Consider the following 26680-nt stretch of genomic DNA (forward strand, 5'->3'; position numbering starts at 1 on the left):
TTAAAACCAGTCCTGGCAAGTTTGAGCAATACGTATTAAGCAGGAAAAGTGAACTTTTGTTGGAAATGTCTGTCTGGCTGCTGAGTGGGGCATTTTCTTTCTTTCTAACTTGGTAATTTTAAGCCTGGATGAATATTGCTCACACTAGGGTGGGATAGATTTTAGCTACAACTTTACCTCTATTTTTCATTTTGACGTTCCAGATGTCAGACATCAAGTAATGCTTTAGAAGTATCAAACCTGGGGAACTCTGTGGGCTATGGTTAAACCTAACTAATGCTATAAGTTCAGTTACAGAAACTTCTAATTAAACTGTGTGTATGAATGGAAGGCTGACGGTACATCTCAGGGGTAGGATGCTTGCTTAGTTTGTGTGCCTTTGGTTCAATTACCAGTACAAAATAAATGATTATGGGTCTGGGGTCTTCAGAGATTTACCAGTCTGACAATGATTACATTTTAACAAAGAGGAGGCTTTTATTCAAATAATTGACCCCGGAACTGGGCTTGACAACAGTACCTCCTAGCCACATTAGTCAGGGGTTTATAAAGGCAAAGAACATAAAGTTACATTTTTAAAAATGATTTATTTATTTATGTGTGTGTGTGTGTGTGTGTGTGTGTGTGTGTGTGTGTGTGTTTCTTTTCTTAGAAAAAGAGTCTCTCTGTGTAGCTCTGGCTGTCTTGGAACTAGCTCTGTAGATCAGGCTAGCCTCCACCTCACAGAGATCCTCCTGCCTCTGACTCCCCAGTGCTGGATTTGAAGGTGTGTGCCACCACTGCTAGGCCATTTTGTTTTATTTTTACATTATGTTTTTTAAACATATGCCTTGCAGGTGTCCGGTTATCTCCAGCAAAAACAAGCTTTTGTTTACAGAAGCAGCAGCTAACTTTGTGACCTATTACCTCCTATAAACAGCAAGTTTTGTTAAAGCTGTACAGGGCCAGGCAATTGAAAAAACAACCCTAAAAATCCCTTGACATTTAGAGGTCCAATTTTGTTGTGTAATTCTCCTAAGCACAGTAATTTTTAAACTTTGAAACATAAAATTAGCCATCAACACATTAGTCATCACAAAATAAATAACAAACAAAGGAAATCACTTAAAACTTACCGCTTCTGAATTTTCTCACCATACTTTTATTATTTACGTTCTTAAGATGGTTTGCACCAGCCTGGCGTGGCCTAGCCCTGTAATCTCAGCAATTCAGGAAACTGGCACTGGAGTGTAATGAGTTGAAGGCCAGTCTGGGCCAATTTAGCCAGGTCCTGTCTTGAAGTGAAAATAAATAAACAGATTCTGAAATGTTAATACCTGTTGTGTGATGTAAGCACTGCAGGTCACTTCCGAATCCCATGTTCAGTAAGGTTTCATTGGTGGGCTGAAATCAACAAACCATCATCCCCTGGTGGGAGTGTTTACACCACAGAAATAGACAGAAGGCACAAGGGAGCACTCCTGCCACAAAGGGAGCACTCCCGCCTCTGCCGCTGCTGGGTGGGCTGGAAGTGCTGAGAAGTTCTCTCTCTTAAGTTTTGTTACATTAACAGGATGACAAGTAACAGAGCACATGCTGAGTTATCACCAGAAATGACTTCTGGTGAGCAAGCTCCTGACTCTAGGTTAGGCCCTCCTTCAAGCCTGCGGAATGTAAACCATTTGAATTGCAAAATGATTTTTCTTTCCTTTCTTTTTCTTTTTCTTTTTCTTTTTTTTTTTTTTTTGGTTTTTCAAGACAGGGTTTCTCTCTGTAGCTTTGGAGCTTGTCCTGGACTAGCTCTGTAGACCAGGCTAGGCTGGCCTCGAACTCACAGAGATCCACCTGCCTCTGCCTCCCGAGTGCTGGGATTACAGGCGTGTGCCACCACCGCCTGGCTCTTTTCTTTTTTGAGACAGGTTCTGGTTGTGTATCTCTGGTCAGCCTAGAATCTGAAATGCAGATCAAATTGTCCTCCATCTCAGGGCTCTGCTGGCCTCTTCTGCGCCACCAACCCCAGCCCCGGATGTCCTAGAACTCAGACCAGACTCTGTGGTCTTGAACTCACAGAGATCTACCTGCTTCTGCTTCTCAAGGACTGGTTGGTACTAAAGGCGTGTGCCACCACACCCAGATCACAAGAAAGGATTTCTTCTTCTAGCTAGAATGATTCATTTATTTTCTCAGTGCCCAATTTTTAGGGAAGTATATTAAAATAGTTGAAAACAATTGCTCACCATTAAATCTGTGTGTGTGTGTGGGGGGGACCATGGTCAGTATTTGAAAATTGTTTTTCTCTCAAGGCTCTCTGCCACAAGAGGCTTTCATTCTTAGAAAATAATTAAGGAATAGAAAAAAGGAAATCAAGTTTACAGTACGCCCTGTAAACCACTGTGTGTCTGTGTGTGTGTGTGGGGGGGGGCATGTGTGTGTGGATTGGGACGTTGTGAGTTAGGGGTTAGTTTAGACATTTCAAAGAGGGGAAGGGGCAAGGGTCATTTCCACCTCAAAAAGTATGTTAATTCAGCCAGGTGGTGATGGCAAAGGCATTTAATCCCAGCACTAGGGAGGCAGAGGCTGGGGGAGGGGGGGCGGGCAGTCTGAGTTGGAGGCTACTTTGGTCTATATAGTGAGTTTCAGGTCTGCCAGGGCTACACAGAGAAACCTTGTCTCAGAAACAAACAAACAAGCAAACAAACAGAAAAAGAAAAAAGAAAAGAATGTGAATTTATAGTATGCCAAGCCAGGCCAAAACGCCCCTGTTCCGAAGCCACATCACACACACCCTTAGCACAATCTATCTGCATGTCAAAGGTGGATACTTTGATCGATGGTTCTAGCGTGTCTCCCCGCTCCCCCTTTTAAGGGTCCCATACCGTAAGCAGCTGGCACGTCTTAACCTCAGACTCTCCTCTTGCCTCAGTATCTCAAGTGCCAGGATGAGAGGCCTTCCCCATCACGTGGGCGAGGATGGCCTTCAATCCGCTATTATTAATTCCAACAGAACCTAAGCTTGGAGTCTAAAGGCTCTTACCATTCTCCCTTCCCCTCCCTGGAACGATGGTGTTAGAAGCAACGTTCTTGGATCCAATGTGGAAGCCTACTTGAGAAGAGAGAGAAACGTTGCAAACCAGTTTTCAGAGAGATGAAAAATCCCTCAAAACAGAGATCTGCCTGCCTGTTTTTGTTTGGCTCACTGCTAAGGATGAGTTTTCCATCTTTAAGTGGGGGAGAGTAGGAAGAATAGAGTATTTCGTGACACGTGAGAATTACACAAAATCCACATTTCAGTTCGTAAATTATATTGGTTAACGCACAGGCAGGCTCACTGCTTTGTCGGGCTGCTTTTGCGCTGGCGTCCTGGTCTTGGAATAGTTCCGACAGCAGGCCCAGAGAAGCCCGAACCTTTTCGTCCATCTGCCAGAGCTGTAATCAAAACTATCCGAATTCAATCCCCACTTGGGAAACCTTCCTTGACTTGAGAGGGGACCGCACCAGTTTGAAGACTAATACCAACAGAAGACCCTGAGTCAGTCCTTCCCATTTCTGGGCCTCAGTTTCCCCAGCTACAAAGCGGGGTTGGACAGTGATCCCTGGGTTGGTGGGGGGTGGGGTGGGGTGGGGTACTACTTCGCAGCGGATCTGATAACCATCGCAAGCTGCAGCTCTGGGAGCCACAGATCGGGGTCATCCCGGAGCGGGAGGGCGCGCAGGGGGCGGGTCACCCCCGGGGTTTCCAGCTCGCCCGGGCGCAGCGCCCTGCTGGCCCAAGCTTTCCCGGGGGAATTCCGGGCGGTGCCGGCGGGCACTGGGGGCGGGGCGGGGCGGGGCGGGGCGGGCGGGGCGGGGCTGCCGCCTATAAGAAGGGCTGCGCGCCCGCCCTGGGTCTGCCGTTGGGACCATGGCGTCTGCTTGCCTGCTCGCCCTGCTGCTGCTGCTCCTGGGAGGCTTCCCCGCCGTCCCCGCCGAGTCGGTAGGTGTTTTGAGGGATATCTTAGGGCGGGGGGGGGGAGCGGGGGGGGCGGGGGCGGTGCCTCCTTTGTTCCCCGAGATCCCGGGTTCCGGATGGAGTGGGGTACACTACGAGCTGCGCCACCCTTATCTGGGCGCCGCAGCGGGGAAAACTTTGTGGGGAAAGTTTCCTCGGGGGTCTCGGGAAGGCTGGAGGGAACTCCAACACGCGTCGTGCGCCCCCAGATTGCTGCTCTGCGCTCCTGTCCTGGCCTCTGCTTTGCCGCGGGGCTCCGGGGTGAGACGTGACTAAGTTGGTGTCAACTCTTCCCCTCCCATACCCTCACCCCTTCTCTGTGATCTCGGGGCAGGCTCCGCGCGCCGAGTGCCCCTGCTCTCTCTGGGTATCCAGAGCAGGCGGCGCGAGTCTGAGATGGCCTGGGGACGAGGTGGGCAGCGTGCATTCGGGAGTGGGAGAACTTTAGAGCTGTGCGGGGATCCTGTTGCACACACCTACGGGAGCGGAGCGGAGAAAACTTACTCCTGATCACAACTTTGCCACTGACCTGGGAAGGGGCAGACACTTGGCTCCTTCCTGTGGTCACCTTCCCCATCTGCAGAACGAGTTCGCTGCAGTAGGATCCAGAGGCGACCCTTTTCCTGCTTTAGTCTGCCTAGAAAGTTGAGTCTCTCCTCTCTCCAGAGTGGACTCAAGGGACAACTTAATACTCAGCTGCGGGCTAGAGGCTGAGTTACGCTGTTTTGCTAGAAGCGTTTGTGTTGAATTGGGCATGGGGAAATTGAGGCACCCACCTGAGTAACGTGAAGGAGCTGGAAGAGAAAAGGTCCCCCCACCAGCGTCCATAGGGTCCGGGGTCACATACAGCTCCGTCCTAGTAGGAGTTTAGGAGGCAAATACATAAGGGAAGTTGCGGGGCATGACAGTTTCTGGGAGCGGGGATCTATCCCAGGAGCTCGGGCCATTTGTACCTTCAATCCAAGTTTTACTGGGAGTGAGACTCTGGAGTTTAATCATTAGTATTCATTCTTTTGAAAGTCCCTTTTCTCTGGGCTTACTTAGGGCACAGTTGATTCTGTTCAGGAGACTCTAGGCGAGAAACGAGTGAAAGCTGGGGGCAACACGCAGCGCAATTGCAGTCAAATACTGAACCCACTGCGTGCTGGATTCTTTCTAACAGCTTTGTGAAGGCTTCGGAATTAAGTGTTTAATTCCAGAAGAACTCACTGTTTACTGTTTTAAACTAGTCCTGAGGCAGGAGAGGTTAAGTAATTTGCTGAAGGTCACACAGCTAATAACTGGCTGAGTCACACTGAAGTCAGGCAGCCAGGCTTGGAAAGCCTGCTTTTTTATCTTCTAGTTCTGGTGGCTGCTTTGGGGTCCCATTTTCCCGTAACTCAAGACTGGTCTAACATCTGTTGATGTCTGGGGCTAGAAAGCCTCAAGGCATAGTGAGTGGACCGAACCGGAGTGTGGGCCACGACTGTCTTCTAAAGCGAAGGTATCTTTGCAGAAAGGTTTGTGGCCCAGCGAAACTGGAGCCCATACTACATGCCTCCCTGGTGCAATAACTCCAAATGAGCTGCTAAAGGGCATTTTGAAGTTGAGTCCTTTCCTTGGGGAGGCGTCCGAAGGAATGCTGGCTGGGCCGTGTGAGGAAAAAGGACCTAGGAGGTGGCTGAGGTCACCACGTGGCCAGTCACATGCCATCGATCTCGGCTCAGCCGGCAGGTGCTTTGCTTAAGGGGGAGGAGGAGACCGCCGTGTCCCCCCAGACCAGTAGGAGGATGTGGTTTGGGGGAGGTAGGTCATGCCAGGCCTGTGGGTGACCCGATCTCGCTAGGGGGAGAAGCCGGCCTTAAGCAGCTGCTTCCGGAGGCCGCTGTCTCAATCTCTTAGCCGGATCTCAGCGCTCTCTCCTTCCTGGCTAATGTCATGGGCATCTTACCTCTAATCAGGGCACAGGGATTCCCCTTAAATTGTGGCCGGAAAAAAAATCAGACCAAATCATATTCGCATAGATTGGAGAAATGATACTGTCTTGCCTCCCCTTGGAATTGGAGAAATAAATGAAAGTCGGGAGCAGGGTTTGGCTAACAGCTGTTATGATTTATTGAGTACTTTCTGATAACTGATCATTTAGGCCCTCACAAAAAAAAGTGTATGATGATTATGTCATTGTGTTCTTTTGACAATGATGCCACCTTTTAGTACGGAGTGTGCAGGCAGCCTGTTGACAGTCTGATAAAGTAGTCTTCCTCCAGTTGTGAAGGCCTTTCTCCAAGTTTTGCCTTTAGTTTAGACACCGATTTGGGGAAGGGAGCCGGAGCTAAACACCCAGCTGCCCTCTCCTCTGTTTGGCGGGCTTGCCATCCTAAACCTGTTCTTCCTGTCCAGCTGGGAGCATTCCCTGCTCTGCCTCCTGCCACTCCCACCCTGGCCAATTAAAGGCAGCCTTGTTTTGGGACGGGGTTGGAGAGGGGGAAGGTGGGGCGAGGTGTTGCTGCCCAGGGGCACAGCCCACTGACTTGGCACCAATCCCAGGCAGTTCTGAGAAAGTATCTCCCACCCACCAGGTGTACTTCAACTCTCTCCTTGACGGCAGGGAAGGGACCAGGAAGTGGGGGGAGGTAAAGGGGGTTCTAGGACCTATGAGTGGCTGGCAAGAACTCTTGGGACTTCTTGGGAACCCATAGAATTACCACACACCAGAGAAATAGTTGGGTCATGATCTGGAGAGTTTTGTGGGGTTAGGAAGGGTCCCCTTTGACCTCTCTGGGTTTAGAGGTCTTCTGCAGAATCAGATGGAGCTAGGAAGCTTCAAAGAAGACCTTCCCGGGAGCTGGAGAGGTGGCTCAGTGGTTAAGAGCATTGGCTGCTCTTCCAGAGGTCCCGAGTTCAATTCCCAGCAACCACATGGTGGCTCACAACCATCTGTAATGGGATCTGATTCACTCTTCTGGTGTGCATGAAGACAGAACACTTACATACATAAAATGAATTAATTAAATAAAAAAGAAGACCTTCCCAGATCTCATACTTGATTGTTGCCTTGCTACCTTATGTGTATGGGCATTCTGCCTGAATGTATGTCTGTAGCATATTTGTGTCTGGTGCCCAAGGCGTCAGTTCAGAGGTGTCAAAACTGTAGCTACAGTTGTGAGCTGCTAAGTGGAACCGGGAATTGAACCCTGGTCCTCTTTCTGAGCCATCTCTCCAGCCCTCTAATACTTAATTCATAATTAAGCACTAACTATTCAAAAGGAGCTATGGGAGACATCTAAGGCATTCCCTCCAGGAAATGAAAACACACCACCAAATTCTGGAAAGAGAGAGCCCCACCCATCCACATCTGGGGCCAGAACTCTGCTTTATTGGCTCTAGTGAAACACCTACTTTTTATGGGCCGTGATTGTATGCGTGAATAAACTCTGAATGAATAAACTCAAGAATGGGACTTTGTTCTAAAAGGTGCATCGAAGTCACTGCTAGTATGGCTGTAGTTTGGTAACTGCAGGTGAGGGATTTTTATCTCCCTTTTTACAGAAAACTGATGCTGAAAGGAATGTAGTATTTTGCCAAGATCAGGAGTCAGGTCTGACCAAGAATGCTAGGTGTCGGGTTAGCTTGTCCCTCAGAGAACATTCTAGATGATGGTGACTTTAGATAACCTTGGGACCTACTTTTGGGTTGCTAGCAAGCATACCTTGTGTCTGGGGCTGGAGTGTCCGTCCATCTCCAAAATGAGGAGTTTGGACCATTGCGGTCTGCGCGTCTCTGCTGCACAGCCCAGTGGAGCGAGGAAAGGGGAGTTGTCTTGGCTTCTTTGGTAGACTCTAAACAAGTCCCTGTCTCCAGAACAGAAGTGGGGTGGACATTCAGCTCCTGCCATCCCCAGTGCCTAGAAACAGGGAGGTTTTTCCAAGGACTTGGAGTACTGAGCTGGCCTGAATGAGGAGCTGGGGAGCTGGGCTCGCTGTTGAAAGGGATTGGCCCCTAGCTGTTCTCTCCACCCCCTGGACTGGATGAGTTGGTGCGATTTCCAAATGAATGCTTAAGGGTAGAAGAATGGGATGGCCTGGGCTCTGTGAATCACTGTGTGTTACTCCAGCCTGCCTGAGTCACCCATTTCCTATCAGTCTGTTGACTAATAGGGGGATAGCGCTGTGGTAAGAATGTTGGAATGGGCATGAAGGGTTGAGAGGTTTTGTTTTAACTTTTTTTTTTTTAAAAAAGATTTATTTTATTTATTATGTATAGTGTTCTGTCTGCATGTATGTCTGCAGGTCAGAAGTGGGCGCTAGATCTCATAACAGATGGTTGTGAGCCACTGTGTGGTTGCTGGGAATCTTAACTCAAGACCAATGGAAGAGCTGCCACTGCTCTTAACCACTGAGCCATCTCTCCAGCCCTTGTTTTGCTTTTTATCTTGGCATTTGGACATTCACAGTGCCTGTGTGTGCACTTTGACCCTGGACAGTGGTACAGAGTTGGTACACCCCTACACACACACACACACACACACACACACACACACACACACACACACACACACCCTTAAGCAACACTGAGGCTTCAACTGGTCTGAATTCACAGAGCCGAGCTAGCATCATTCGGGTTTGATTTGCGCTAGGATTCTGTGACATTTCTGAGGCTGTTAGGACAGTTAAAACGTTAATGGTCTGTTGTGCCCCTGGCTTCAATTCCCTATCACCAGTAAATAAATAAGATTATGGAGAGACTTAAAGATGATGAGCTTGCAAATGAGACTCTGAGCAGAGCTCCAAGTAATGGACCAGAGTAGACAACCCTCAGTGACCGTTCTCTGACTTGCCCGGGACCTCTCCCTTCCCCCACATCTAGAATGGCAGGGGCTAGGTGGGAAGGGACATGCCTGGGGTGGGGCTGATAGAGCCCAAATCTTGTATTTGTTTATCTTAGAAGTGGACTGTTTGCAGGTTATCAGATGGGTTTATATTTAAACAAGAACCAGTTCCTGGCAGCCCCACCCCTCGGCCAGGATCTGCAGGTGTCCCAGGCAGCTTGCAGGGAAAGGGGGAGGGAATGTACAAGGGTACCGATCTCTCAGGACACTGCTCAAGCTAAGAGTTTCTCCTGTTGGGGGCCCTGGGGTCGGGGAGGCAGTCTTAAGGCATCTGAGCAACCGCAAGTAGCATTCTGGGCTTGGTGGACGAGAAAGGCAGTTGAGTGTTCTTCTGAGAAGGCATTTTCCCTGTATCATGCGCCAGAGACTGGGAGAACGTGTGTGGACCACTGTGGGCCCATTTCACCCTAGAGAGAGAAACTTGACTTCTAGAGCTGGTCTGTAATTAACCCGTTGGTGACCCTTGGACACATGCCTGCCCCTTGCAGGCCTCTCTGGTGGTGTCTGCTGGAGGCTGGGAAACTGGAAATGTGGGTATGTCTGAGAGCCAGAAAGTCTCAGTCTCTGCCCCAACTCTGCCATTCACCCAGGGGCACCGGGTGAGTTAATCAGTCACTTTGTGGATGTGAGAGCCCTGGTGTCCTCTATCAAACACCAGTGTCACCTGAGGGCCAGACTCGTTGTTTAGCAAACTTGTAAAGTGCTGGTTTAAGTTGCATTTATTATTAGCAACGACTATGGACAAGGGCTGGGATCTTGGCTGGAGGTTGGCCTTGGGACATGGTGTCTGTATACATACAGGAAATATAAATGGGTTAAGTAGGATTCCTGGGGTTCAGACCGTTTATCTCAGAGGGCTCTAGCTAGAACTTAAAAGGTCACTGACTTCCCCAGAAATAGTCTCATGTAGCCCAGGCTGGCTCTGAATTCCATATGGAGCTGAGGTTGGCCTTGAATTCCTTCCTTTTCCTCCTGTGTCTGTTTTCCCGAGTACTGGTATTGCATCCATGGGCACCACAGCTGTCACTTGTCCCTCTACTTCTCCCCCTCCTCTTGGGACCCGGTTCCTTCCCGCCGTCACCCTGAGTTACCCCTTCTTACTGAGGGCTCGCCATCCTTTGCCTGCCTCCTCCCCTGTCCTCCTAGCATAGGGAGTTGGCTGCCCCGGTTTTCTCTGGCAAAGGAGAGGCTGCTGGTCAGGTGACACCCAGGGTAATGGAAAGGGAGGCAGGGAGAGGCTGGTGTGTATGGAAACAGTGACTGGGTGAAGCCGGCCCGTGGTGGCCCAACCTGTGGGGACTGGCCACACCACTCCAGCCTCTGGGCCGCAAGCAGATGGCTGGGCTGGGCACTTCGAGTGTGGACACTCCTTGCCTCTGGGGAAGCCCAGCCGGGAGATGATTTGAGACAGACTGGCCTGGTCTGGAGTGCTGGCTTCCCCAGTGTGGGGGGTGGGGGGGGGAGGTGCGTGGCGGGGAGGTGGTGGGGGGCAGTAAACCAGTCTCTGGTCGATCTAATCCGTTGGAACAGGGCTGCAAAGTAGGCCTGGACTCTGCTCTCAGAACACAGGAGGCTTGTTTGCGTCCTGAGTCTCCTGGCCAGCCACAGATCCAGTGGGGATTTTGGATCTGCTGCCTAGATTACAGGCCCAACTTCAATGCACCTCTGTCTTCAAGGCCTTGAGGGAGCCAGTCCCTCCCAGCTGGCTCCACTGGTAATCGGAGCAATGCCCAATTTGGTAACCAGGCCTTGGGACAGAGGGAGGCTTGTCTCCTTGAGACCTTTTACAGGTGGGGAAACCAAGGCCCAGAAAGGGGAATCCACCACCCAGGACCACCTAGGTAGTTAGAGACAGGGGTACTGGATTGGTCCCTGGGAGGAGTTTGTTTGGAGGCTCCTGACCAATCCCCTTCATTCCTGCCTGGTACCCCATGATCCTAGAGTTCTTGTGGGAATGGGCTGCCCTGGGGCTTGGTGAAAAGCTGGCTGCTGACTGTGCCAGGCCTGGCTCTCTACAGGGTGATTGTGTTCAGAGTAACTTGACCTTGAAGTGGGCAGAGCCGACATTTGAACCCTCAATCCACCCCCACTCCCTCCGACTTTGCTTAACCCTTTCAGGTACCAGGACACCAGACTGAAAATTGATGTGTGACTTCCTTTTGTCTTCTAGATTTTTTTGGGCAGGGGGCGGGGGCGGGGCGGGGGGGGGGGGCAGGGGGAGACACAAGGCAAGCCAGGAAATAGAGGATTGAGGTCACAGGAAGAATTTCAGATGTCTTTGGTTAGTGCCTTCCTCTACTCCTGGAAAAATGGAGATTTCCTCTGTGTCTGTTCGCTTACGAGAATGTGCTCAGAGCTTCCACTGGGCAGGTTTCTACCCATCCCCGAGTCTGCAGAAACCCACTTTTCGGTCGGGCATCTTTGCCCGGCCGTCACACCCCTCTCTAGCTTGCAGGAACATCTCCCTTCTGATGGCCAGAGCCTCCTTAGCCCTGCACTTGGTCTGCAAGTTCTCTTTGGCCTGCCGAGCATTTTTCTGCCCTAGCCTGAAGGAAAGCAGGTGGGGATTAATAAAGATCACCAGGTATTGAGCACCTGCAGTGCACCGGGTCACCTGCTGGAACGCCGCTTGCACACGTGGATACATTTCCGTGGATTTTCGTCACTCTGCTAGGTGCTTACCAGCCCTGATTACAAAAGAGGAAACTGAAGACTTAAAAGCCAGAATAAACTCCTAGACTCTGAAAGTGGTTGTGCCTCTTGACACTGTAGGAAATGGGGTTGGTGGGGCCCAGTGCTTGGCACCCAAGGGTGTTCCTGTGTCTCTAAATGTACTTGTTCCACAGTCACCCTTATGGTCTCTCCCTGAGCGTGTGATCAAGTGTGGCCTTGACCCTGCCTTCCCTGGGGAGGAGGCAGGTAGGAGGCTCTCATTAGTTTAGTTAACCAAGCTCTGACCCTGAATTCCTCCCTGGTGCTCCAGCCAAGTTTCTGCGTCTTTGTTTGAGCAATATCACTTTCACCTTTGTTTATTTCTGGGCAAGGGAATAGGGAGGGGGTTCCCTGGGGCCCCCGCTTGGCCAGTGTGCTGTCGTTAGGCTGGAGGTAATGAGTGATTGGGAGAAATCTGGCCATGGTTAGGGCATGGTCTAGAGAAAGACCCTGGGTCTTAGTCCCGCGTTGTTCCTTTCTAGCTGTGACGCTTGGATGAATGACTCAGTTAACCTGTTTTCTCCCCTGCAAACCAGGTGGACCACCTTGTGATGCTGTTGAGTAGATTCAGCGAGCCTGTGCAGAGCGGGTGCCCAATACATAGAGGATGCTTCTGTACTCACCCCAGCCTCCGTGCTTTCTCCAGGGTGATGGGCATTGTAAGGCTTTAGGATATAATCCGTGGCTTTTTTAAAATCCTCGCTTCATGCAACAGCCTGTGTATCTGGGGACAGCCAAGGCCCTGGAAAAGGGTGGGAGGCCACCTCACCCTGGGAGCTGAGAGACCTAAGTTGTAAGCCCAGCTCTGCTGATAGCTGCTTGGGTGACCTTGGCACAGTAATCTGTCTCAGGTTATAAAGCCGAGACGGTTGGGCTCAGTGGCCTTATGTTGGCAGGTGTTACTGCCTATAAAATGAAAGTGTACCTACCTCTATTCTTTTTCCTGGATGCCTTGGGGAAGAATCCAGATCTCTACCAGCTACAGGGCCAGCAAGAGCCTTTGCATCCAGAACCATAGCCTTATTTAAAGTCTGTCTCCTGCTGTATGTTTGTGAAAGGAGCAAAGATGAGTCCTGATGACCCATAGGGGGTGCACGTGTGGGCATATATACGTGAATGCATGTTCCTGGGCAGGGTTGGGGTGAACTGAGGTAAACAGACTATATCTGTAGTCAGGAGTAGGGCTGGGTCCCTCTCTGGTCAGGACTGGGTCTGCCTGATGGGTGGCCTGGCCTTTCAAAGCCACCGCAGACCACTGAATGGACCTTGTTTGAAAAGAGAGTCTCGGAAGGAAAGACTCCTGGTACCTTCCCAGCCTTACAAACAAACAAATCATTGCTTGCAATCCTGTTGGGTTTGGTTCTGTCTTGACATCTAGGCCTTCATGAGGCTGCTGTCCACTGGAGAGTCTTTCCTTTTGTTAGAGATTGTGAGCAGAGGAAGATCTAGAAAGGGGCCAAGGAGGATGTCTTCCGAGCTCCAGGAGGCTGAATTTCTCATGTCCTTTCACCTGTCCCAAAAGGCTCAGAAGTGGTGAAGAGGTTAGCTGTCGGTCTTTAAGACTGCCTCTGAAGAGCTTCCCAACATCTGGGGCAAAGGGGCTGCTGATCCTGGCTGGGCCCTGGGCCCCTGTGTGATCTCAGATTAATGGTTTCTTTCCTCTGGAATTTAACATAAAGATGAAGGGATAGGGCGTTGGGCATGGTGGCACACTCCTTTAATCCCAGCGCTGGAGCGGCAAAGGCCACCCTGGTCTCCATAACGAAGATCAGTTCAGCCAAGGCTATCTATCTGTCTAGTAAGTCTCAAAATGAAGCGGTAGGGGATTGGGGACACCAGGTGTTCCAAAGGGGGCTGGCTGAACGAGAAATAAATCTTGGTTTCAGCCCCAGTTTTACCAATGTCAGATCATTACAGCCTTCTTTCTTGGTCTCATTTTTCTAATGGAAGATTAAGGTAATTGCTATAAAAGCCAATGAATGTGCTTATCTCCAATCTGCTGGGTTGTTTTGAAACACCCCGGAACACTCTCACATATTAAGGAGGTTCAGTGTATGAGTTAACATTCCAAGGTGCCTTCCTAGGGGTGAGGTGGGGTAGGGAAGGTCTCCAGGCCCGAGACCTGTGCTGGAATCTAAGCCCCAGGCTGAGAACCTCAGCGTTTGTCCTGAGGAGTTTGAACTTTAACATCCCGTGACCAGTCTTGCAGGCTTTCGTGGTCAAAGTCTCACTGTTGTCAGCCTCCCTGCTTCTGTGTCCTGCCTTTCCCCCATCTCCTCTTTTCCCCTCCCCTAGCTGGATTAGACACGCCCACTTAGTGTTCCTGTCTAGCCTAGGGCAGGCTGGTAGCCCTAAGTACAGATGTGTTCCTGCGTCTGTGGATAAAAGCCCAGGGGATCCCATGCTCGACTGCTGGTCTCGTTGGTCACTTTCTGCTCGTGTGACCTTAGAGAAATAATTTGCCTTTCCCAGCCTTGGTTTCCACCCCTGCCAAAAGGGTCTACGTCATCCCAGCTGCGTGCGTGTTAAGGCCTGGCACACTGTAAGCAATGGAGGTCTTGCCGGTTCGGATTTTGAGCCCTGGGGAATTTGTAGCCAAGCGAAGGGTGTGGGAGGCTGGGCCCTTGCCTGCCTGACATCTAGGGCACTTGTACAACCCCGGAGAAGCCCTCTTGCTGCCCTGCCAAACCAAAGCCACAGGCACGGGTCCTGTGCGGGGGCTGGAATTCCAGTACCAGCAGCCCCACAGCTCCTGATTCCGGAGTCATGAAGTCATTCCTAAGCAGGGCTTAACCCCTGCTGGCTCCCCACTCCCACGCGTACCAAGCACGCGGCATTGATTTCCCCACCCTGGGGAGAAAGCGATGCCTCCCCAACTTCCTCTCAGCTCCCTTCCCAGAATCTCGTTTCCTGACCACGGGGGTGGATAGAGGGCACAGTCAGCTCCTGCCCCCTCTCCCCGGAAGCCTGTGGGAGAGGAGGAGGAGGCGGCTGTTCTCCAAGCTGCTCCTGCCCTGTCCTCTCCTGCCACTCAGTCTTGGGTGTTAGGGATAGACCAGCATTCCTTTTCACTCTCCTGGCTGTGTGTCACTGTGGCCTTGGTTGGGTGAAGGACAGCCTGGGGCTGTCAGAAACAGACCTGGCCACTTTCTAGCCTTAAGCCTTGTGTGACTAATTCTGTGTGTGACCTTAGGGTTATCACAGCCTTGTTTCTGGTTTGAATTCTGTAAAAGAGGAAAGAGCCTCCCCCGGCCTGAAAGTCTAGTTTTTCTTCTGAACTTCTGAGTAGAGTCTGGTCCCCTGAGGTCCTGCCCACTGGCCGAGAGAGTGCTTTGTAGGAGTAGAACAGTGACCCTTGTACCTGGTTCTTGTTTACAAGAACAGTAGCCTGAGTCCAGAGGCTAGCACAAGGGCAGTGGGCACCTCAGTGTACCCTGTGCCCCGGAAGAAGCCTTGTTTGATACCCAGCTGGACTAGGAGACAGGTGGGGGAGTGGCCAGAAAAAGTGGTGTTTACGGGGGACTTCTTAAATGTTTGCCTTTCAAGTTGTTTGGTGGGACCTTAAACTCTGGCCAGCTGGGTCTCAATAGGATGGGTGACAAGGTCTGGGGGAGCAAGGATCTGTGTCTTTGTGTCCTGCTCAGCGCTGGCATGAGAGATGGATTCAAGAGTGTGTGTGCCTTTGAGTCACCAGGTCTGAGCTGTGCTCTGTGGCTGTCTTGGGGTGTGAGTGAGCCTGCCCTGTGTCTCAGCCCAGAGTGACTCAGTTGGGGAACGTGTCCCTTGACTAGGCAGGTCCAGAGCCAGTAGCCTACTCCTTCCTGTGTGGAAATCAGCTTCTGTCACAGGACCCTAGGCTGTCGTATCCGGGGCCTGCCTGTGTGTGTGGGAACCTCTGGCCCTGAAGTCAGGTGGCCCTGCACGCCCCTCCCTCCTGTCACTGGTGCCACCAGGAAAGAATGGTTCAAAGCCTTTAGTGCCCAGCGTCTTCAGTTATAAAACGAGTTAACAGCTATTATAAACAGCTGAGATGTTGCAGGTGACTCAGTAAATGATGCCTAGAAATATTAACTTCGTTGTTACTTGAAATATTTTTATTAACCCAGAATGATGGTACCGAGACTTGGTAAGGTCACACACCAAATGGGGAACAGGACCTAAGGCTTCTGATGCAGCTCTGTAACCAGGCTAGTGTCTGAATGTTCACTTTGCTGGGGGGGGGGGGGGAGACACGGACTCAGCCTCCTGAGTGGGGGGGGGGGGGTCCCAGCCTCCTGAGTGTCCAGAGGGAGGAGATGGAGCTTTGGGATAATATTTCATCTTTCTTCCTAGATTCGAGAGACTGAGGTCAGAGCGCCCCAGGACCTCATGGAAAGCAGATACTTCTCTGGAGCCCTCCCTGATGACGAAGATGCTGGGGGCCTGGAGTTTGAGTCCGGCTCTGGAGAACTGGGTATGGGGGTGTGCTTGGGCAGGCTGGGGACCTGAGCTTCAGGGAATTGTGGCCCCAACTGTGAGAGATACTATTTAAGTGGAGACTTCCCTACAGCGCCTCCTTCTCTACTTAAAAAAGGGAAATAAAAGTAACATTTTCCCACCCCCGGGGTCTCCGGGGTAAGTTGTAAACAACTTAGAATTCATTCCTCTTGAGTTTGCAGGCACGGGCCTGAACCTGTCCAATAGGCTCCTTTCTCTGGTGGAGGCTAGAGGGAGCGTGGGGAAAGACCCGGAGTGTTTTTCTTTCCTTTGGAAAGGAAAAGTACTGGCTCACAAGTTGGTGGAATAGGAGGCGCCTGTGTGGGCTGAGATGCAGAGGGGAGCCGGACGAGGCTTCACGTAAGATCAAGATCGAAAGGCAGGGAGGTTTCCTGGGGATGTGACCAGGTGCCAGGGCTTTCATGGGCTTCCTGGCCTCCATCAGACAGCTGCTGAAAAGTACCCCTCTCCTGTTCAGGACGTGTTACTAATTCCAAGTTTAAGCTTTGGCGTCACATAACGTAGTCCAGAATTCCAGCATTGCCTTCCTCCAGAACCTTGGTTTCTTACTATGTAAAACAAGAGTTGGAGGATTGTGAATGAGTGTTGCGGACTGAATTTACCAAGCACTGGGTAACTCCGTATTTTCAGAAGTACATTTTGCCGTGTATACTGTGATATCCATTTATGTTCTAGGACTGCTTACAAAGGGTTGTAGCAGAGAAGCCAGCTCTTTGCCTCCCATAGTTAATTTTATGTTGCAGTGTGTAGTGTTTAGTGTTAAAATGAACTGCTTCCTTCCCAAAGGTTAATTTCCTGGGAGTGTGTTCAAATGTAAATTCTAGTTAATTTGGCCTTAGGCTGGTCAGTCCTCCCAGATAGAGATTGAGCTTAGGGCCTTACACCAAGTTCTCTCTCTACCTTTGAGTTTCCTCTTACAGTGTGGCCCAGGATAGTTTTGGACTCCCAGTCCTGTATTCCCAGTTTATGGTGTTCTGGGATTTCAGATATGTGCCGCTTTATCCAGGGACGTTCTGAATTTCTAACTAGTTCCCAGATATTTTTGTTGTATCTGGATCTAGACGTTACCTAGGAAGGGTCTGAAGCTGGCAGAAAGCTTTGTGTACCACCAGTATACATTACTGCCGAGAAAGAGCCAGGTGTCCCAGGAGTCTCATGTTTCAGAAGAGGTGACTGCAGTTGACTTGGGAGGCTTGGGAGGTAGCACTCCACTGGCTGAATGAGTCACTTGCCTGTACGCGACGGACCTCATGTTCACACAGCCGTTCCTCTACCTTGCAGATGGCTCGGAGGAGACCAGGACCTTCCCTGAAGTGATTCAGCCCTTGGTAAGTGCTGCGCCCTTAGTTTCTCGCCCTTTGCTCCTCCACAACACACTGAGAGGGGCAGAACACACAGCCCTGGGAATGAATAACAGCAGCCGACTCCATTTTGTAAGAAGGTTTTTTACTGGGGCGCTGGGCTCATTTTGGGGCAGGCGTGAGCAGGACAGGGGGGCCGTCCTCCTTGGAGAAAATGATCAGTGTCCACCCCAGCCTCCTTGTGCCTCTGCAGCTGTTTGCCAGCACGCTTTGCAGATTACACACGTGCATTTCTGTGCCCTCGGGGCACTATGAAGTCCTGAGGGCACAGAAAACAAAAAAAAAAAACACTCAGGACCTGTTTTCCTGAATCACTTAACATGGTTGCTGGTTATTTTTACAGGCTGCATTCTATTCCTCCCCGCCCCCCCCCCCCCCCACCCCCAGACAGGGTTTCTCTGTGTAGCCCTGGCTGTCCTGGAACTTGCTTTGTAGACCAGGCTGGCCTCGAACTCACAGAGGTCTGCCTGGCTCTGCCTCCCGAGTGCTGGGATTAAAGGCATGCGCCACCACTGCCCAGCTCCTGTTCCTCCTGTTGATGAAATAGTTGTCAATAAATTTTGGTATCCTAAAAGTAAACCGCTCCAAGCATCAAGTGTGCTGGACACACACCCTCTGCCTTGGGAGAGAGTTCCAGGTGCAAAAATTGCCTTCCTGAAAGGCAAGTGGGCATTGTCACTTGTAGTGGTTACTGTAGCACATGCCTGCTGACATGTGTGATCGTGTGTCCCCCCCCCCCCCCATGTTCATTTCCCATTTGGGTGGATGTCATTCTCCACCTGCCCTGCTCTTGGGATCCCTTCCACCTACTTCCTCTTCAGGTGTGCTCAGTGTTTTTCCCCTCCCTCCCTCCCCTTTCAGGTGCCTATAAATAACCACATTCCTGAGAGGGCACAGCCTGGGGTTCGTGTCCCCTCAGAACCCAAGGAACTGGAGGAGAATGAAGTCATTCCCAAAAGGGTCTCACCCTCCGAAGTGGACAGTGATATATCCAACAAAGTGTCCATGTCCAGCACTGCTCAGGACGGCAACATTTTTGAGAGAACCGAGGTCCTGGCAGGTAAGGCTCTTTCCTGTTCCTTCTCCAGGGTGAACAGGGAAGTTCCTTTAGCCCTTTAGTTCACCTTGGGGCATCTGAGGGCTTTATCTCCCTTCAGGGGAGGATGGGAGGGAGAATAGATACATATCAAAGGCTTCTAAAGACTAGAAGAGGAATTGTTTCTTTAAGCCCCTCAGGTATTTTTCAGAGCCTTTCTCCTGACAGGTATTTGGAGTTAATTATTTAAGGGTTAATTTCCCTTGAAAGCCTGGGGGCCATGGGGAATGAGATTGGCTCCCCTTTCACCTTCCTATCTCTTGACCTTGACCAGGATGCTTTTAAATGGAGTAGGGTCTACCTCCGTTTACTCCTCTGTCAACCGGAAATGATAACGCCTCCTTGAGTTGGTTCGTGAAAGACAAAATACTGATTGCTTTGCAAATTGTAGAAGGCTGTTCTCGTTGTTCATTAGTAGTAGTTAGGACACGAGATAGCTTTATGTTACAGAATCAGGACATTTTTGGCTTGAGAGACCCCTGACAGGGAATACGCTGCCCTTAGGTGGGGCTGTGTCAAGCCTGGCTGGGGGACGCCAGTTGGGGGTAGTGTCAGTTGGGGGTATTGCCGCTCTGGTCTAGCAACTCAAGATGGGTGGGGCGTCTCCACACCGGGCTGTCAGGAAGGAGCAAACTTTGCAGAGAGAGCAGGCAGTCTGGGCGGGCTGGCTGGTGAGGAGGTGTTGATGCAGCCGGCCCAGGGTAGCTAATTCCTGTTTCCTGGGAACCAGCTGAGTCGCGTGCCCACCTGCCATTGTCCTCTCCCCTTCCTTCACCTGCTCAGGCTCTCACTGGCCTTGTCTTGAGGACCACCCGGGTGACTTGGGTCACAGCACAGCCCTGCCCCTGGTCTCTTGTCAGCATTCTGCTTTTTCTTCACTAGTCTGTGTGATGGTGTCTGTCAGAAACTGTTAGGCCTTAGAAGTTTCGAGCTCTGTGGAGAGAACTGCCCTCTCTCCCCTCAACCACAGAGTTTCGCTCTTAGCATATTTAAAACCTGCTGGCTGCAGGTTTTATTTACATCTTCGGAGTTTGAGATCAGTTCAGTAGGGTTTTTTTTCTCAAGAAAACTTCGAAAACCACTGATGGTCAAGCTGTGGTTTCTTATTTGTGAGGAGGAGACTTAGGTCCTGCTCTGGTTCGCAGAGTAAGAGAACAACTAATGCCAGGCTATCCCTTTAATCTTCCACATCAGGGTCTTTTCTAGAAAAGATCCATTTCTCTAGCCCCTGTGGCCTCGCCACTGAAGGGCAGCAGAGACTTAATGCCCTGTTCCAGCAGCCTTTAGATCACACGCAGGAGTTCTGTTAAATGTGTCTGTCACACGGTTCCTGTGCACCCCACGAGCCCCTCCAGCAACCTGGAGTGGAGACCTGAATAACTTGTCCAGGTCACAGAGCCGGGGACTCCTGGTGGGACTGATGTGTGGACCCGGGGCACAGCTGGCTTCTGAACCTGTGGCAGGGCCTTGCTCCTGCAGGGTTTCCCAGCACAGACCAAGCACCCCAAGGAGGAGTGGAGTTACTGGAGAGGAAGGAGCAGCTGGAGACAGGAAGGAGGCAGCTGCCTGGTAGTGCCTGTGCTCTGTCTGATACCCCGGCAGCTAGCACGCGCTCTCGCGCTCTCTTTTTAGAAGAAATTCTTCTTGGTTCTTCTGGCTGCTCTGCTTCATTCTGTGTGTAGGTTTGTAATGTGTGTGTGTGTGTGTGTGCGGTGTTAATCTTCTTAGCCTGGGTAAAACCGAATTAGGGGATTCAGTCTGCCACCGGAAGGATTCTGTCAGCCACCCCTGCTCCCGGCAAACAGAAATGAGTCATTCAGGCCACCTGGCATGGTGGATGGACAGATGCTTACCCAAGTGGAGAGAGAAGTCTACCTCTGCCTGCCCCCAGCTGCGCGTTCTTCAGTGAGCTGGACTTAGAGTTATGCAGGCCGAGTTCAGTGAGATGGGGAACACAAGAAAACCAGAGGTTCACAGCTCAGGAAGCCTGAGTTCGCGCACCACATTAAGTACCACTCGGAGTGCTTTCAGTAGATTCACTTATTTTAGTCTGTAGGGAAAAATAGGAGGTAGGTTCTTTTTCCACATTGAAATGAGAGAGGGAGACAGAGACAGAGACAGGGGTGGAGAGGAAGAAGCCTCAGCAGGTACACTGGTAGGTGGGGAAAGTTTGAGGTTCAAGGAGAAGCCAGTGGAACTCATCACCGTGAGACACAGGAACACGAACCACGATGATAAGTAATTATGTGTGATAGAACAGTGTGGACATTAGTGTGTCCCGTGTGCTTGTGTAGATGATGATGCCTGTCTAGGGACGTGTGGGTCTAGGTGGGACCTGTGCACACAGAGAAAGATAGAGAACCCCGTAGTAAGGATGGAAATGCCTGTGAGTTGCTTGCAGCCTCTGTTTTCCTTGTTCCTGGCCTAATGCTAAGCCCTTGTTGCTGGAGAGCGTATGTGATGTTTAGGAAGAGCCCGAGCTTTGGACTAGGCCAGTTGTGGGATGAAATAGTGGTTTTGCTTTGTGGTTCCGTTTTAGCTGTGGTCTTAACTACTTAGTCATCCTGTCATGGAAGTCATGAAGGTCAGAGCTGATCATCTCCCTTGGTATGGTGGGGTGGTCATGGTGACTGGTAGAAGAGCACATGGACCCTGAAGTCCCAAGGACCACCTTACCCTCACCTCTTACTCTCTTCCTCCAGCTCTGATTGTGGGCGGCGTGGTGGGCATCCTCTTCGCCGTTTTCCTGATCCTGCTGCTGGTGTACCGCATGAAGAAGAAGGATGAAGGCAGTTATGACTTGGGCAAGAAACCCATCTACAAAAAAGCCCCCACCAACGAGTTCTACGCATGAAGCTTCCCATGAGTGCTACTTGGACTTAATGGGGAGGAGGGGAGTCGGAGGATTGGACGGTGGGCATTAATAGTAGAGGGAGGGCACCTTAATGCTGACTTGTCAGTGTCTCCGTGTCCGGTCACCTTCCTGGTGTCAGAAGAGATTCTCTTCTACTGTGCTGCCTCACTTGGATTTGGGGGGTTGGGGGTGTGTGTCTCGGTTGCCCTGGCAGAAAAAAGGGGTTAAAATAGCCCTTTCTAAAGGCAAGCCTGGGATTGGGTTGTTCCCCCCCCCCCAAATTTCCAGAGTAGAATCTAGGACCAGTTTAGGGCCTGTACTGACTGAGTGTGCCTCATCCATGACTGCCCTTGACTCTGGAAACTGAGCTGGCTGCCTTCCACATGCTGTATACCCTGTCCATCTGTCAGGAGCTAGGACAAGAAGCTAGAATCCGCTGCACCTTGATGTGTCCACCCACGAGGGTCACACTACAGACTCTCTGTGGTAGACCTAGGCTCTTTCCAGTGACTTTGGGAACTCACCTTTTTTTTTTTTTTTTTTTTTTTAATCTGGGGAGGGTGGGGTGAAGTGCTGAAATGCATTTGTAGAAGATTGGTAAAACTAATTTTTTTAAAAAGGGGTTCATGCCTTTATGCAAGTGTCTGCCTGGGCTAAGAGTGTGGGGTGTGCAGATGTTCTGTGTGGGACATTTCCACTGTCCAGCAGAGTTTGTGTGTCATGGTTTTTATGTTGTTCTGTTTGTTTTTTGAAATGAGAGAAGAGTTGGAGATAATGATTTTTATTAATTTTTTTGTTACTATTTATAGCTTCAGACAGGGCTGCTTCTTCATCTTCCTTTTTATCTTTACTGTCCCCCACCATTTTTTAAAAGCACTCTGCCCTCTTGTTGATGACCTTGGCCCTTTCTGAAGTTGCTTTGTCTAAGAAGTAGCTATAATGTTCTAGCAGATTCCAGAATATAACGTAGGGGTTAAGTGGGATATTTGAGTATGTGTTCTTGTAATATATTACCCTTATTTGGCTCTAGAAGAATAGATGAATATATTTTTTTAGGACATAGAATGGTATTACCAGTTTCACGTTGGCTGGGTGGCTGTGTGAGTGAAGTTTCGTGTGGCTGAGTAGCCTCTTACCCTTCTCTTGCCCTGTTCCTGTGCCTTCTTGTGATTGAGCTGGACTAAGTAGTTGAGGGTAGCCGAGGCTAACCCTCGCTCTGCCTTCTGCTAGGGGCCCAGCGGCTGGGTTCCTGGGTCTGCTTTCTCCAGGCTCTCTAGATGATAGTGACCTCGTGTGGTTGGATAAATCAGGTCAGTTCGGACCACACGATTAGAAATCCATTCCTCAGTTGCACTGGCCACAGTTTGAGTGCTCAGCCATCATCCACTGGGCACACTGCTAAGAGCCTTAAGCTGGCTTAGCAGGTCACCACTCAGCTTTGCTTGTCTCCCGGGGCAAGGGAAGGGGACCAGGAGGAGGGCGAGGAGGTTCCAGTGAGTCCTGTTGTCTGGGACTCTCCCTCTTACAGAGTGGCTTATAAAGTCCAGGGTGTGCGTGGGTTGGGGAGATCGTGTGGGTTGGGGAGATCGTGTGGGTTGGGGAGATCCGTGTTCCCTCAGCCATACCTGTGCCTGTAGGTCCCATGAGCACCTCTGTGCAGGGTCCCAGCTGGCTGGGTCCTCTTCTAGCCTCGGTGCCTGCACCTTTTCTGTACCCCACCCCCCATCGTCTGTTACTGATTTTTTTTTTTTTGATAAAAAGATAATAAAACCTGGTACTTTCTAGATTGTCAGCTGGTCATTTAATTTTATTTATGCCTTTTCAAGATGGGGTTTCTGTGTAGCCCTGCCTGTCCTGGAACTCACTCTGTAGACCAGGCTGGCTTGAACTCGGTCCACTGGACTCCCAAGTGTTGGGATTGAAAGCAAGCTCCACCACGCCCAGTGCCATTTGAAAGGTTGTGACGAGTCATTCCTTTTGGAGTACGCCCCTTGAACTCAGTGAAGCTCAAGAGACCTTTCAGGTGCCAGACACAAGGATAGATGGGAAACAGTAAGGGAGGAAAGATGCCAGAAAATGCACCCTGACAGTCTGGACAGGACATCCTGTCTCTCCCCAGGTTTTAATTAAGCAACACCAGGCTTAAAAACAAACAGGAATCCCTGAGGCCTTTGAGATTGCTCTGAGGATAAGGGCACTTGTCAAGTAAGTCTGAGGACCTGAGTTGTGATTCCTGGACTTCACCATGGAAGGAGAGAACCAACTCAGTTGTCCTTTGACCTTTAGGTATGTGGGTAGAGTTTTCTGTCCTGACAGCCAGTTCCCAAATAACCACATAAAGACTTATTAATTATAAGTGCTAGGCCAATAGCTTAGGCTTGTTACTAACTAGCTCTTACATTTTAAATTAACCCATATTTCTTTTTATGCTCTGCCACATGGCGGTACCTCTTTACAATAAGGCAAGTTCATCTCATCTCGTCAAGACTCTGTCCTCTTCTCAGGGTCCTCTTAGTCTGGTTCTCCCGCTTAACCTTATCCTGCCTAGCTGTTGGCCAGTCAGCTTTTTTTATTAAACTAACCATAGTGACATACATTCATATGTGTAAAGGAATATTTCACATTTTCCCTTTTTGTCTAAATAAAAAGGAAAGTTTTAACTTTAACATCCCTAACATTCCTGTATCATATAAAAGAACACAGGCAGTCAGATGTCCCTGTCATTAGGTAACATTACACCCTTCTGGGTCTATGAAGGAGTTAAAGACTTAAATAATTAGACTTAAAGTTTTCCTTAGTTACAATAAAAGGTAAATTAGATATAAAACTTTAGACTCACAAAGATAAGATAAATAATAGAATATTTTCTCTAATTTTGTCAAATACAAATGGACTGGATATTGTAACTAATTACTTGATAACCGTTTTTGTTACATTAATTTTACTATGTTAAAGTTAAAACCTTCCTCTTTAATTAGACAAAGGAGGAAATGCTGTGGAATAATCCTTGTGTACACTGTGAAGACGTGTTGCTCTCATTGTTAATACAAAACTGATTGGCTGATGGTTAGGTAGGGCAGAGAGAATGCTGGGAAGAAGGGTGGGCCAGGGAGTCACGAGAGTCGCAAGGAGACAGATGCAGAGTGAGCAGGATGGAAAGTACGTATGTGAGGTAAATGAGCCTCAGGGTAGCACATAGATTAATAAAAATGGGTTAATTTAACTTATAAGAGCTAGCTAAAAACAAGCCTAAGCTATTAGCCAATCATTCATGATTAATACTGTCTCTGTGTGGTTACTTGGGAGTGGCTGCTGGGACACCAAAATCTCCCACCTATTCTTGTTTACTGTGGAGGATGCACACACATAATGCTAGTAAACCAAAATAGTAAAAAACCCCCGAATGAGTCATTATGTGTAGAAAACATGATGCTTCTCACAAAAGCCCAAATAGCTCACTTAGCTTCGGGATTGAAGAAAGTTACACTTGGTCAGCTGTCAAGTCTGTACAAGTAGAGTGGGTGAGAGGAAATGCCTTTGTCTTTCCGCCTATTTCCTCGATGTCACCTGCCTGGTCTCTGCAGGCCCTGACATAGTCGTCACACTCAGGAACCTGACAAGTCTTAGAAGTGGTAGGGAACCTTTCACCAAGGCGACAGTCTGCTCCTAGCTTGTCTCCACAGAGTGGAGCCTCAGTTTGAGGGCTGTTGACATTCGTGGTTTGGACTTGGCACTAACATGTAGCCCAGTGGGAAGAAAGGCCCTGAGAGGAATTTAGTAGTCACCCTGGTGGACCTTTGCGTCATATACAACACAGGAACCCACTCAGATGTTTCACATTTGGACCCATTAATTATCACAACAGCATGAAACAGTTGTTAGAAATGGGAAAACTGAATATCTAAGGTTAAATAACTTGTCCAAATCTACAGTTTACCAGTGGCAGAGGTGGGATTTGAACTCATGTAGTGAGCCTCTGGAGTCAACTCATAACCACAGTGCCTTTCAGAGGGTCCTGTGCCTATAGTCTCTTCACTGAGGGATGCCCAATCCTCAGTCTCCTCTGAAGCAGTAGCTGGCGTCCCAGATCTTCCTAGAGACCTTATAACATTGCTTTTCCTGTAGCATGTACCCTCCTCTGATAGATCTGCTCATTCAACACAGTGGCTGCCAGCGGCTGTGACTCTTTAAAAATACAAATTGAATTGTAAAACCTCTTTCTAAGTGCACAGTGGCTCCGTGTCGCTACATGTAGCTAGTAGCTCCTGAACAGGATGGTGTGGACACAATATGTGCACTGTTCAAGAATTTCTGTGTTGAAGTGGAGGTTGACCGTCCGCTTTGGGACCTCAGTTTCCATCAGCGGTTCCCTTGCTTTCCTACAGCCTGTGGAGGAAAAGCCAGAGGTGAACTGTGTTCTTGAGTGGGCTCTCCCAACACAAGTACCATCCTTTTGGTAAGACATTAGCTCCAGAAGGATTAGTTATCTGTTACTATGTAACATTCTCCTTAGACTTAGGGGCTTAGGATGATAAACACCTTTCAAGGTTTCTGTGAGTCAGAAACTCGGGAGCAGCTGAGGTGGATAATTCTAGAGGTAGGGGGCGGTCTCAGAAAGTTGCCATCCAGATCTGGGCTACGTTGTAGTCATCTGAAAGCCTGGCTGGGCAGGAGGATCTATTTCCAACAGGGTGCGTTCACATGCCTGGAAACTTGGCTCTAGTTGTTGGCAAGAGGCCTCAGTTGCTCACTTCACGGATTAACGTAGAAATGTGCGTCCTCACGACATAGCAGCTGCCTTCCCAGAGTCAGTGATCCAGGAGAGCCAGGTAGGAGCTACAAGGCCTTTTACGTCCAAGCTTTGAAGTCACATGCACTCTCCCTTTCCTAGCGTCTCGTTAGTCATGCAAACAGGTCGGTCCTGTTGACTACCACAGTGAAATGTACAAAGGCAGGTATGCCAGGGGAGTCAAGACTCACTACTGGAAACTGTTAGTCACACTTTCACAACTAACAAAACACCTGGGAGGCACAGGGAGCGAGGATTTATTTGACTCGAGGCAGTCTGTTCTTATCTGGCTCTGTGTTTCTGGGCCTGTGATGAGACAAACCATGGAGCCAGGGCATGCTGGAGCAAGTTGCTCACCTCGTGGTGTCCAGTACTCAGTGACAGACAAGGGGTCAGGGACAAGTACAACCTTCCAGGGCACACTGCCAGTGACCTACTTCCTCAAACTAGGCCCCGCCTCTACGGTTTACCATTTCCAGTAGTGCTATATTATAAATCCACTAAGGGGTTAATCCTCTGATTAGGTCAGAGGCCTCA

At 49.8% G+C, this 26680-nt stretch overlaps 1 protein-coding gene across 1 annotated transcript; it reads left to right on the forward strand.

Moving 5' to 3' along the window:
* The first annotated feature begins 3819 nt into the window (after positions 1–3819).
* Sdc4 (syndecan 4) lies at positions 3820–23138 on the forward strand. Its single transcript, XM_042276783.2, has 5 exons — positions 3820–3952; positions 15879–15999; positions 17325–17371; positions 18266–18464; positions 21203–23138. The coding sequence occupies exons 1-5, from the start codon at positions 3881–3883 to the stop codon at positions 21352–21354; spliced, it is 591 nt and encodes a 196-aa protein (XP_042132717.1). The 5' UTR covers positions 3820–3880; the 3' UTR covers positions 21355–23138.
* The last annotated feature ends 3542 nt before the right edge of the window (positions 23139–26680 follow it).

This window comes from Peromyscus maniculatus, chromosome 4 (genome assembly GCF_049852395.1).
Source record: "Peromyscus maniculatus bairdii isolate BWxNUB_F1_BW_parent chromosome 4, HU_Pman_BW_mat_3.1, whole genome shotgun sequence".
Lineage (NCBI taxonomy): Eukaryota > Metazoa > Chordata > Mammalia > Rodentia > Cricetidae > Peromyscus > Peromyscus maniculatus.